The sequence below is a fragment of the Panthera onca genome, chromosome A1, assembly GCF_046562875.1.
Source record: "Panthera onca isolate mPanOnc1 chromosome A1, mPanOnc1 haplotype 2, whole genome shotgun sequence".
Lineage (NCBI taxonomy): Eukaryota > Metazoa > Chordata > Mammalia > Carnivora > Felidae > Panthera > Panthera onca.
The window spans coordinates 239,878,710-239,891,752 of record NC_138339.1 but is presented as its reverse complement, the minus strand read 5'-3'; the positions used below and the strand labels follow the sequence as shown (position 1 = coordinate 239,891,752).

At 37.1% G+C, this 13,043-nt stretch overlaps 1 protein-coding gene across 4 annotated transcripts in view; it reads left to right on the top strand.

The window, feature by feature from the left end:
• MPHOSPH8 (M-phase phosphoprotein 8) overlaps positions 1–13,043 on the top strand; it is a 53,648-nt gene that overhangs the window by 18,334 nt on the left and 22,271 nt on the right. For 3 of the 4 annotated variants that reach the window (XM_060637610.3, XM_060637608.3, XM_060637611.3), the window contains exons 2-5: positions 2,174–2,338; positions 4,688–5,533; positions 6,847–6,946; positions 8,726–8,983. In XM_060637610.3, coding sequence (XP_060493593.1) covers positions 2,174–2,338; positions 4,688–5,533; positions 6,847–6,946; positions 8,726–8,983 — 1,369 coding nt within the window. The remainder of the gene's footprint in view (positions 1–2,173; positions 2,339–4,687; positions 5,534–6,846; positions 6,947–8,725; positions 8,984–13,043) is intronic. The other variant, XM_060637609.3, reaches the window with a different exon arrangement.

Genomic DNA, 13,043 nt, shown 5'->3' with positions numbered 1-13,043 from the left:
ATCTGTCTTTGGGGACTTCATTCTAGCAACCTGATGAGAGATGCACAAGCATGTAACAGCTTTATTTAAAAAGAAATTGGAAACAAAACAACCTTTGGTTTCCAAAGGGAGAGGTTTTTTTGTATTTTTTATTGTATTTAAAACAATCAGTAAAAATCATGCTTTTGAAAAATATTAAAACAAGAAGTGTTCCATATCTAAGTGAAAAAAGAAAGTAAAATCATAGTATTAGATAAGTATCTAAATGATACACTTAGTGTTCTAAGCAATATGTGTTTAATACGTAGTTATAATTACATATTTGTAAATACGTTTGTAAATGTAAAGAGTGGGAAATAGGTCAAATCGTTATCAATACTCTATGGGTGGTTTTTGGGTTTTTTCCTGCTTTTTATTGATTTTCAAAGATTACACGTTGCTTATATAATCAGAGAAGGACCTCAGTCTTCAATTTATGAAAAGTAGATCAGTAATGCTGTTTATGTATTTTAATTTTTAAAAATTGAGGTATAATTGACATATACCAGTAGTATTAGTGTTAGTTTCAGGTGTACAACATAATGATCCAATATTTTTATGCCCTGCAAAATCATCACAGTCTAGTTAACATCTGTTACCTTACATAGTTACAAACGTTTTCTTACGATGAGAACTTTTAAGATCTGCTTTCTTAGCAACTTTTAAGTATGTAGTACAGTATTAACTATGGTCACCATGCTGCACATTACATCCCCATGACTTGTTTTATGACTGGAAGTGCCTTTTGCCCCCTTCATCTGTATCTTCTACTCTTAACCCCTGCCTCTGGCAACCTCGTCTGTTGTCTTTATCTGTGAGCTTGGGTTTTCATTTTGTTTTGTTACCTTCCATACATAAGTGAGATTATGCAGTTTTGTCTTTCTCTGTCTGACTTATTTTATTTAGTATAATGTCCTTGAAGTCCAGACATGTTGCCAGGCGCAAGATTCCATTCTTTTTTTATGGCCGAATAATATTCCATTTGTGTGTGTGTGTGTGCGCGCGCGCACGCGCGCACACATGTGCGTATACATAAGTGTGTGTATACACACACACACACACACACACACACACACATGCACCACATTTTCTTCATTCATCTGTTGAGGACACTTGGGCTATTTCCACTTTTTGGCTGTTGAAGTGATGCTGCAGTGGACATGGGGGTACATATATCTTTTTAAGTTAGCGTTTTTGTTTTCTTCAGATAAATACCCAGAAATGGAATTGCTAGGTCATATGGTAGTTTGTGTTTTTTAAATTTTTTGAGGAACCTTTATACTGTTTTTGCATGGCGGCTATTCTCACCAACATTGCATAGGGGGGTTCCTTTTTTCCTCATCCTTCCTAATACTTGTTATTTCTTTTTTATAATGAGATCTCATGGTGTTTTTGATTTGCATTTCTCTAATGATTAGTGGTGTTGAGCATCTTTTCATGTATTTGTTGGCCATCTGTACTCCACACACCCCCCCCCCCCCCCTTAGCCATCTATATGTCTTCTTTGGAAAGATCTGCTGCCCAATTTTTAATCAGATTGTTTGAGGGTTTTTTGTTATTGAGTTGTTTGAGTTCTGTATATATTTTGGATATTAACCCTTTATCAGACATGTGATTTGCAAATATTTTCCGATTCAGTAGGTTGCTTTTTCATTTTATTAGTGGTTTCCTTTGTAGTGTAGAAGCTTTTTAGTTTGATATAGTCCCATTTGTTTATTTTTAGTTTTGGTGTGGCACTGTTTTTTCATTCTTTTTTTTTTAATTTCTTTAACATTTATTTATTTTTGAGAGAGAGAGAGAGAGACAGTGTGTGTGGGGGAGGAGCAGAGAGAGAGGGAGACACAGAATCCAAAGCAGAATCCAGGCTCTGAGCTGTCAGCACAGAGCCTGACACGGGGCCCAAACTCAGGAATGGCGAGATCATGACCTAGGTCAAAGTTGGACGCTTAACCAACTGAACCACCCAGGCGTCCCTGGTGTGGCACTGTTTTTTCTTAAACCCACTTGCTTCAAGAGATAAACATACTTTATGATGATGTTAATCTCCATTTCAAGTTCATTCATGCATTCTCAGGGTTTTATGTTTTTGGAAATTTAATCACTTATATTATCAAATTTAATGTCCTTTATTTGCCTGTTTTTAATTCTGTAACAGGGTAAAATCCTTTACAAAGTTCGATGGAAAGGGTACACATCAGATGATGATACTTGGGAGCCTGAGATTCATCTTGAGGACTGTAAAGAAGTTCTTCTCGAATTTAGGAAGAAAGTTGTGGAGAACAAAGCTAAGCCAGTCAAGAAGGATATTCAGGTATCAAATGTTAGTTCATATTTCTTTTTTTAGTATAATAAACTTATTACAAATTTTACTGGTATAAGGAATGTGCAGTAAAAATTTACAAATGGCAATAAAATATATAGTATTCCTATTATAAATTCTGTATAGCCACTTGATTCTCATAGAATGCTTATATTGATTTTTGCCAGACTCTTCTTTCTGTCGTCAACCTATGATCACCTTTGATGAACAAGTATAGTTTGTACGTGTTGATTAATATTTTCCTTCCAGTCAACAGTAAGGTGAAAGTGCGGGGTTAAAAACATGTCAGAACTTTATTTGTCCATGATTTGAGCATCTTGTTTTTATGTACCTTAAGAATATATTCTGTACTATTCATGTTAACTACTATACAGTGCATACTTTATATTTTGTCTGCATTATTAACACATTTCTTATGTCTGATTTTTATGCTAATTAAAATAAAATAAATCTTAGATCATTTTATAAAGCTGTAAATTTTAATCTATTACAGATTATGCACAGAGCTGATTATCCAGGTCTTTTGTTTTTCTCTTCTATTCCCACTTTAGTTTTTAGCTACTTTATTGCTTTTTAGTAAGCTTTTTCTGATAGTAAGGATAAAGAGATCAGAGGAGCTTAGATAAGTTAAAGTTCTGTAATCAGTTTGGAAAAAGATTTGATGGTGGGCTAGAGTGGGATAATATTAAAACAGATGCAAAAGTTAGGGTAAGGGTTTTCTTCTGTGAATTTGTCCATTGTTTTATCCTTGGTCCTCTTTTTCCACAAATAATTGGCTTTATTTATGAATCTTATAGACTTTCCCATTTTTCTTTCCCATGTAAATTTCATTCCAAGCTTCTATTTTATAAATTGAACCAACTCTTTCTCAACTTGCTTTTGCTTTTTTTCTTTTCCATTAGAAATTATTTTTTTTTAGCATATTGGCAGAGGTTCTCAAACTTAGAACTATATGGTGAAAAATTTTCACAAGAAATAGATTCTTACCTAGTTGAAGTCTTTATTTTAAGGACTGAATGTTGACCTTTTTTCCCTACAATTTGAGTTTCAACCACATTTTAAAAAAATACTTGCAGGGGTTCCTGGGTGGCTCAGATCATGATCTCACAGCTCGTGAGTTTGAGTCCTATATCAGTGCAGAGCCTGCTTTGAATCCTCTGTCCCCTTCTCTCTCAGCCCCTTCCCCCTCTCTCAGAAATAGACATTTTAAAAAATTCTTTAAAAAAAAAAAGAGTCACATGTTCTACTGACTGAGACAGCCAGGCACCCTAGTCTTGTCTTTTTGTGAAGTGCTTCTGGGAAATTGAAAAACTTACGCCAATTCCACCATATTCTCACTGTCTCTGTAACCTTAGTGGCATTCATTTCTTACACACTGTAGGGAAAACATTTTGTAAATGTACCTATCTTTTCCCTCCCTTTCTACCCCCAAGTCATTTAGAAGAAAAGAATTTGGGGAAATGGGAGCTGAAAATACTGCATAGTGTTTACATAGTGTTTTTGTGTCTATACATATAATAAATCTTTTTTATTTTATTTTTTAACATTTATTTATTATTGAGAGACAGAGTGTGAACAGGGGAGGGCCAGAGAGAGAGGGAGACACAGAATCTGAAGCAGGCTCCAGGCTTTGAGCTGTCAGCACAGAGCCTGACGCGGGGGTCAAACTCACACACCACAAGATCATGACCTGAGCTGAAGCCGGACGCTAAACTGACTGAGCCACCCAGGCGCCCCTATACATATTATATTTTTAAGGTGTGGTTTTGTTTGTTTATTTAGGGTTTTTGTTTGTTTTGTTTTTTTAGAATAGGAAACTTTATTTTCCACAGGAGGTATTTCAGATTATACAACACAAATCAAATCAGTTGGGGAAGTAAGATTTGTGTACAGTCTTGCTTATTCCGTATGTAACTGTGAAATATAACAGCAAATTTAAGGACACCTAGGATTCAGTCTTAAAAAAACTTTGCTTTTGGATTGATAACTACTTTTTTGACAGCCAATTCTGTACAGATAACTTTTTTGGTGTTTTTGGAAAATTTGAACTTCAGATCATGTAAAACATACCATTCATAAGGCTGTTATTACTCACTTCTGCTTTAGTTTAGGACCTTCAGTGGCACTAACGTTTTTTTCACTGTGTTTATCTGCTTTCATTTTAAAATGATGCTCAGTATCACAACCAAGACCTATTTGCTAAATCAGAGACATAAGTAATATACAACTTCAATTAATAATTTTAAGAAGTTGAGAAACTTGGGAAAAAAAATTACTACTAGATTTCATTCGTACTACTTTTCCAGTTACTATGTTAATGAGTATTTAAGTCTTTTTTATATCTTATAGAAACTGTCCTTAAATAATGACATATTTGAGGCAAATTCTGATAGTGATCAGCAAAGTGAGACAAAAGAAGATACTTCTCCAAAGAAGAAAAAGAAAAAATTGAGGCATAGAGAAGAGAAAAGCCCAGACGATCTGAAAAAGAAAAAAGCAAAGACTGGGAAACTAAAAGATAAATCCAAACCAGACCTGGAGAGCTCTTCTGAAAGTTTAGTTTTTGATCTAAGGACAAAGAAAAGAATTTCGGAAGCCAAAGAAGAAATAAAGGAATCCAAAAAGCCCAAAAAAGAGGACACAAAAGAAACTAAGGAATTAAAGAAAGTTAAAAAGGGTGAAGGAAGAGATTTCAAGGCTAAAATAAGAGAAGATTCCAAAGAAAACAGAAAAACAAAAAAAGAGAAATGTGTTGAATCTCAGTTGGAATCTGAATCAAGTGTACTTAATGACTCCCCTTCTCAAGAAGATGACAATGAAGATTTTCATTCTGACAACAGAGAAGAGAAACAGAAGATTAAAAGTGCAAAAGACAAAGCAGGGCAAGATGCAATTCAGGATGTTTTTGATAAACAGCCAGATGGCTCCGTGAGTGCCGATGAAGATGCTGATGTCAAAGCAAAGAGAAAAAGGAAAAAACTGAGAAAGACTGAGGAACTCAGAGAGAGCAAAACACTAGAAAACAGGAACCTTTTCCTAGAGAAGAAACCTATACATAAGAAGCAAAGGAGTCAGGACAGAGGCAGAAGCACCACAGAGTTAGATAAGCTGATACCTGCACCTGCCCAGACACAGAAGAGTTCAAGAGCAGGTGTGGAAGAGAGAGGCCTCAGGTCTACTGACTCAGCTGGGGAGGTAAGTACTTGGGGGGATCAGTTGAAGGGCAGTAAAAATCTTACAGAGTACAGAAATGCTCCTGTCAAGCTGGCACTCTTTTGAGTGTTCAAGAAACTTTACAAAAACAAAGTGGAAACGGTGTAACCAACCATAAGAATAGTTTTTCTGTGGTTAGGGAGTTCCTTAATGTGTGATTAGAATAAGTAGTTATAAATGATGAAGATCATCCAGCTTTTGGACCTCCCACACTGATCTCTTAGTCTTAAAATTTGCTTTCTTTTAGACTACGACTAGAAAATTGAGGACTAATTTGTGAACAAAACAAGGATTTTTTCAGGGCTACTCAGATGATGTGTCACATTGTGTAGTAAAACTGAAAATAAGCTTCATCAGCTCAGCTTTTCACACCTTACTTGGTATTTTTCCTATTGTCTTAAAAATATACTACTTTTTTACTTAAATAATAAGCACTAACATGATGAATTTTTTTTAATCTTACAAAAATATGTTTGATAGGAGTTTATCCCATTATTATAAAAATTATTTTCATATGGCTTTTCAAAATGGAAATATTTTCCACATTATTAAGGTATACATATATACAGTTCATGGGCTATGAAAAAGATCTTTTTTTTTTCCATCCATTATTCTGTGTTTGTGGATTTATCTTAAGGCAGTCATTTTAAAGGAAGAAAAAGCTAGGTATACAAAGATACTTATGGCAGTGTTAGCCTCAGTAAAACTCATACCAGTCTGTCTACCATACCATTTCCGTGAGGGAAATGATTAGGAAAATATTGCTGTATCAGCTTTGGGACTATTACCTATCCATGGAAATACTAATTATGAGGTCAATGTAGCAAAAATAGAAAAGGTTCTAAAAATGTTACAGTGAGGAAAGTTGTAAATATGAAACCAGTCATGTAAAAATATCTATGAGATGTAAATAAAGGAAAATGAACTTTAAACCACAAAATTATGCAAATTTACAATGATCAGAGGGGAGAATGTGGAGAAATAAAAATAGTCATGTTTGGTTAGTAGGAGTGTAGGAAGATTTTTTGGAATTTTCTTTATTTTTAATAATTAAAAAAAAATAAGAGTGAGGTGTTGAGTTTTGAATTTGATATTTTTATAAATCATCAGAGTTGAGGGATAATCTTGATTGAAGAAGCAGTTGACATTCAAAAGGATATAATAATCCGTGGTCATGTGCCATAGCACCCAAAAGACAGTCACTGATGCCAGGAACCTGCGTTTTCCAATTTTCAGATATATAGTATCAGTTCCTTCTCTGTCCTTGTTTTGGATCTTACATATGTCTCTTTTAGGAGAAAGAGATTAAAAAAAATGAACCCAAAGAAAAATACCAGAAAAGGCAGGATTTGGACAAGGAAGAAAAAGGTCGTAAAGAGCCAAAGGGATTAAAGAGTGAGTGTGAATACTAACATTTTACCTTTTACCATTGCAGTCTTTTATACAAAAATTTGATTTACTGTGAAGACAGTCTCTCTTTTCTAACCTGCAGTGTCACAGAACTAGAAAATTTCATTCACTGGAGAATTTAGAACTTTATGCTACTTTTGTTTAAACAGTTACTTTATTATATGACAGTTCATATTTCTGTAATTTTTTTCTCTTCTGTTCACTTTTGTTTCTCCTTTTGATGGAGTACACTAGTACTTGATCTAGTACATTGTAAATCCGTTGTGGTGGAAAAGTAAAGGTCTCTTACGATGGATGCTAAATGAGACACTGTTAATACGTTAATTGTATTTAAGCGCTGAGTCATTTATATATGATACTGAATATAAATTTTGTATCACATCAAGATACACCATAATTGAGAATCCATGACCTGTCAGTACTAGAAGCAGGTACTTTATAAAGCATTCACCATTATAGTATTTAAATAAACCCCACTGGATATTTTAGTTCATGTACCAAAAGTACTTGGAACACATGTTCTCATGAAGCAGTGATTTTCTAAAAGATAGGTAATTTCTTGTCCTCCCCACCCCCCCCCCCCCACCCAAGTCTGTATATGGCTGAGGTAATACTCAAATTAGATTTTGGTTACAGCTTGGGTTGGGACTTAGCAGTAAGTTAGAGTATTATAGGAAGCTGGGAAGGACCACTTGTTTTGATGGATTTTGCATAAAGTAGTTATAACTTAGGGGTGTCTATTCAAAGTACCATAGTTTTAAGCATGTATCATTCTTCAGAGTCGAGATTAGAGATTCAAAATATAGTACAGTTGGAACTAATTTTTTTCTTCCTCAGATACACTTGGAATATGTACTCTTAAACTGCTGTTCATTCCTTTTATAATGGTACTCACTAGGAGGCCAGTTTTCAACATCCCTGCTGATAAAATCTATCTGTCTTGTACCCTGAGTTTATAATGGAATTCTTCCTAGTTTTTTTCTATTCTGCCCTTTTTGGGGGTTATTGTCACATCTGTTGTTTTGCCACTCTTCTTTCCACTTTGTTTTTTTAATTTTTTTATGTTTATTTGTTGTTGAGAGAGAGAGAGAGACAGAGTGCAAGCAGGGGAGGGACAGACAGAGAGGCAGACACAGAATCCAAAGCAGGCTCCAGGCTCTGAGCTGTCAGCATAGAGCCCGATGTGGAGCTTGAAACGATGAACCGTGAGATCATGACCTGAGCCGAAGCCGGGGGCTTAGCTGACTGAGCCACACAGGCACCCCATCTTCTTTCCACTTTTATGTTTAGTTAAAAGCTAAGTAGATTTTTACAGACATCAGGTATAATTTTACCAGGTGCATGGTCAGTGTGCTGGCACCCTTCTGTTTCCCCCATTCTCCACCAAGAGCCATTTTTGTGCAAGGTTAGCTTTGGGATACAGTTGTAGGCAGTTGTTTTAGCAGAAGGACAGTGGTGTCCTGAGACTAGGATTATTCTGAGGCTCACTATCTTTAGTAGGCCTTTATCAAAACAGGCAGTAGTTCCGAACACCTAGTTTCACAGCCATTCACTTTAGACACCTTTCTAAATATTGAGCAGGCAATAGAAAGGCCAGTTGAAACAAGTTCACAGCTTTGATAGTAAATCTGATCATGCTTTATAACCAAGACAGATACTAGTAAAAATTTCAAATTCTTACTGTTTCTTTAATACCTAGATTTTCTTTTGATTACAACAGAAATTTGTGAGTCATATTTATTCTCAATTTTATTTTTTCACTAGCATTTAAGGAAATCAGAAATGCATTTGATTTATTTAAATTAACTCCAGAAGAAAAAAATGATTTTCCTGAGACTAATCGGAAAAGAGAAGAAATACCACTAGATTATAAAATCACAGAAGATCACAAAACCAAGGAAAACAAGCAGTTACTTAAAGAAAGGAGAAACACAAGAGATGAAACTGATACTTGGGCATATATAGCTGCAGAAGGTGATCAAGAGGTTCTGGATAGTATGAGCCAAGCAGATGAGAACTCTGGTAAGTATGTTTGTAATTATTTTGCAGTATTTTTTCAGGATAATGTACCATACTTCACTTTTCTAACTCCTCTCTCCCAGTATAATTCTGATCAGGAAGTAATGAAGTAGATTTTATTGACCCTTCCAAAGAAACACATTTTTATCTTGAAGACTTAAGTCATTCTGTGACTTCTGAATTGATTAGACAAGTATTTTCTGAGTTCCTATACTTTGCTTTTAGCACATTTAGAAATTATAAAGATTTTTGGTTTTCTACATTACCTACTCTTGCCAAGCAGTCTGATTGTATATCTCATTAGATTTCTTTCAGAAAATTATCAAATACAGACTTATTTGTATTCTGCCCTTTTAACTTTGCAATAACACTTGCTAAAATAAAATTATATTATAAATGCTATCCTGGGGATGTTGGAATTGGCTGCCAAGGAGGGAGAATCATGGATGGAATTCAGAGTACAGTAGCTGTGGGGAAGAGCGTGTGTACACACACACACACACACACACACACACACACACACATATGTATATAAAACTAGGACACAATAAACAAAAGAGATTAACCTGGTAAAACTCTATTATTTGTAAATCTTGAGAAACAATTGAAGAGAATTAAAAAAAATTGTTTTTTAATGTTTCTTTGTTTTTGAGAGAGAGAAAGAATGCAAGTGGGGGAGGGGCAGAGAGAGAGAATCAAAGCAGGTTCCAGCTCCAAGCTGTTAGCACAGAGCCCAACACAAGGCTCGGACTCACGAACCAGGAGATCATTACCTGAGCTGAAGTCAGCTGCTTATCCAACTGAGCCACCCAGGCACCCCAAAGAGAATTTTTTAAGTATTTCAGTGGGCACCTGGGTGGCTCAGTCATATGAGCCACCAACTCTTGATCTCAGCCTCAGGTCATGATCCCAGGGTCATGGGATTGAGCCTTACGTCAGGCTCCACGATTAGCATGGATCTTGCTTAAGATTCTCTCTCTTCTTCTGCCCTTTGCATGTTCTTGCTCTTTCTCTCAAATAAAAATAAAAATAAAATACTTCCAGATGTATGGCAGGCTAGATAGTCTGGGTGACTCTCATAGTGCAATACAGCTGGATTCTGCATACTGTGTAAAACATACTTTCTGATACATTGCTGAGCTTGCAGGAAATTGGGACACCTTCTAGGAGGAGTAGACAAAGGGGACGAAAGAGGTTGCCCACAGGGCACATGCCAAATAGTGGCTTTGCTGTTGGGATATTAAACAGTAAAGAACAGATAGTAGGTGTTGGTTTGCAAACTCCAGACTTCCCTGGGTGAAATCTGAATCCAGCCTGTCTGGGGAGTACAGGAAGTAACCAAAGAAAGAGGCCGGCCACTCCAGATTGATAGGTGGCAGATTTAATAAGCAAGGGACTTTACATATGAGACTTGGCCTTCGTTTGCCACAAGTCGAGTAGATCAGTCTGTGCATGTGCACGCACACAACACACACACATGCACCCCTCCCTGTGAATCTTAAAAGTTTACATAGAGGCTTTAACTGGATTCAGTCACATACTTAGTCCAGGTAGTCTCAACAACACCTTAAACTCTCAAGGCTGTGTCCTTGAAATAGCTCCTAGTATGAAAATGGTGGGTGGAACCTTCTGAAGAAAAGCCTCTCATTGCTTGTGTCAACCCAAAGTCATATCCTCTCAATGACCTCCTTCCAACAGTAGGGAACATCAGTAAAGCCATAGGTTGGTTCACTGAAAAGACTAATAGAATAGACAAGCTTCTACCAATGTTGACTAAAGAACGAAAATTGAAAAGAGAATGCATAAACAAACAATATTTCCAGTGAGAAAAGAGACATGATTGTAGATTGTGTACAGATTAAAAAGATAATTCTGTGAGCAGTTTTTTACCAATAGATTTGAAAATAGAGTGAAATGGGAAAATTCCTGGGAGAATATAGTTTAACAAAACTGACCCAAAAAGAAATACAAAAATTGAGTAGTTTTACAGCTATTAAAGAATGTGAGGGGCGTGTGGGTGGCTCAGTCGGTTAGGCATCTGACTTCAGCTTAGGCCATGATCTTGTGGTTTGTGAGTTCAAGCCCCACGTGGGGCTCTGTGCTGACAGCTTCAGAGCCTGGACCCTGCTTTGAAGTCTGTCTGAATGTCTCTCTCTCTCTCTCTCTGCCCCACCCTTGCTTGTGTTCTGTCTCTGTCTCTCAAAAATGAATAAATGTTAAAAAAAAAAAAAAAAAAGAGTGTGAAATAGTAATTTAAAATAGCCTTAAAAATTTAACACTACAGGGCGCCTGGGTGGCTCAGTTGGTTGAGCGTCCGACTTTGGCTCAGGTCCTGGTCTCATGGTTCGTGGATTCAAGCCCAGCATCGGGCTCTGTGCTGACAGCTTGCTTGGAGCCTGGAGCAGGCTTCGGATTGTGTCTCCTGCCCCTCCCCCACTTGCTCTCTGTCTCTCAAAAGTAAATAAATGTCAAAAGAAATTTTTTTTTTTAAAAATTTAACACCAGGCACAGATAGTTTCAATACAAGAGCTTACCAAAATTATAAAAAAGTCTTCCTAAAATAAAGAATGCTAACTTGTTCCTTGGGCCCATTATACTTTCAGAACCATAATGAGAAAGAAACTTTGTAAGAAAGGAAAGTGACAGGTCAAGCTTACTCATGAACTCAGATGTAAGTATCCCAAACAAAACGTTAGGCAATTGAATCTAGCTGTATGTAAGAACATAACCTATTATAATATAACGTAACCTAATAGTTAGCAGTCCTTAGGAATTCAGTGAGTAAAGGAAAATTGATTCAGAAACATCCTCAATTTCTAAAAAACAAAACCTAACAAATTAATAAAAGGGAGCTTTCTCGGGGAACGGTCAAGATAGTGGAGCAGCATGGAAGTTTTTTGCATCTCTCGTCCCTGAAATGCAGCCAGATCAACACTAAACCCTCTTTCACGCCTAGAAAATTGTTCTGAGGATTAACACAACAATCTGCACAACTTGAACCACAGAACTCAGCAGGTACACGGTGCAGAGAGGTGAACTGGGGTAGAGAGAAGCCGCAGAGGGGTAGGGATCTGTTTTTGCTTGCAGAGAGAGGACAGAGAAAGTAGGGAGAGTACGGGAAAAGCACTCCCCTTGAAAGAAGCTGGAGAGAAAAAGAGAGTAGAAATACCCATAAGGGAATTCCCAAGAAAGGAAGAAAAGAGAAAGGAAGCGAGTTTGGATAGCATTAAGACTCTATGAACAGGGGAGTATAGAGTCTGAAACTCCACAGCTCAATACCTGGCAGAGTTCTGGTGGGAAGGGTGCATCCTCAGGAGCAGAGAGCAAGGTCCTCAGGGTCCTTAGGCCACACAGGGAGAGACAGTGGTTCCCCTGCCGAGAGGACATTTGGTAGAGGCTGTGTGGCCTCCCCCCAGCAGGCAAAGGTCTCAGCAAACCCTGGAGAACAGCCACGTTTGCTGGTGTTGGAACAAGGATGTTAAGAGGGGGGTGAAGCCTGGTGCCAGATGTGTGTTGTTATAGACCCTAATCCCTGAAACACTGGTGCTACGCGATCATGTGAACTTTTTCTGGGGCAGGCTGGCACCTGGCCACAGTCTCCAGGCCTCTGCAACAGTGTGGTTGCATGAACATTCCTGGGGCTGGGCTGGCATTTATAATAATAATAATGTATTACAAACCTGTAATCATCAAAACAGTATGGTACTGGCACAAAAACACTCAGATCGATGGAACAGAATGGAGAACCCAGAAATGGACCCACAAACATATGGCCAACTAATCTTTGACAAAGCAGGAAAGAATATCCAGTGGAATAAAGACAGTCTCTTCAGCAATTTGTGTCAGGAAAACTGGACAGCGACATGCAGAAAAATGAACCTGGACCACTTTCTTAACACCATACACAAAAAGAAGCTCAAAATGGATGAAAGACCACAGCAAGTTCTTTTTCAACACGTCTCCAGAGGCAAGGGAAACAAAAGCAAAAATGAACAATTGGGACCTCATCAAGATAAAAAGCTTCTGCACAGTGAAGATAACAATCAGTAAAACTAAAAGGCAA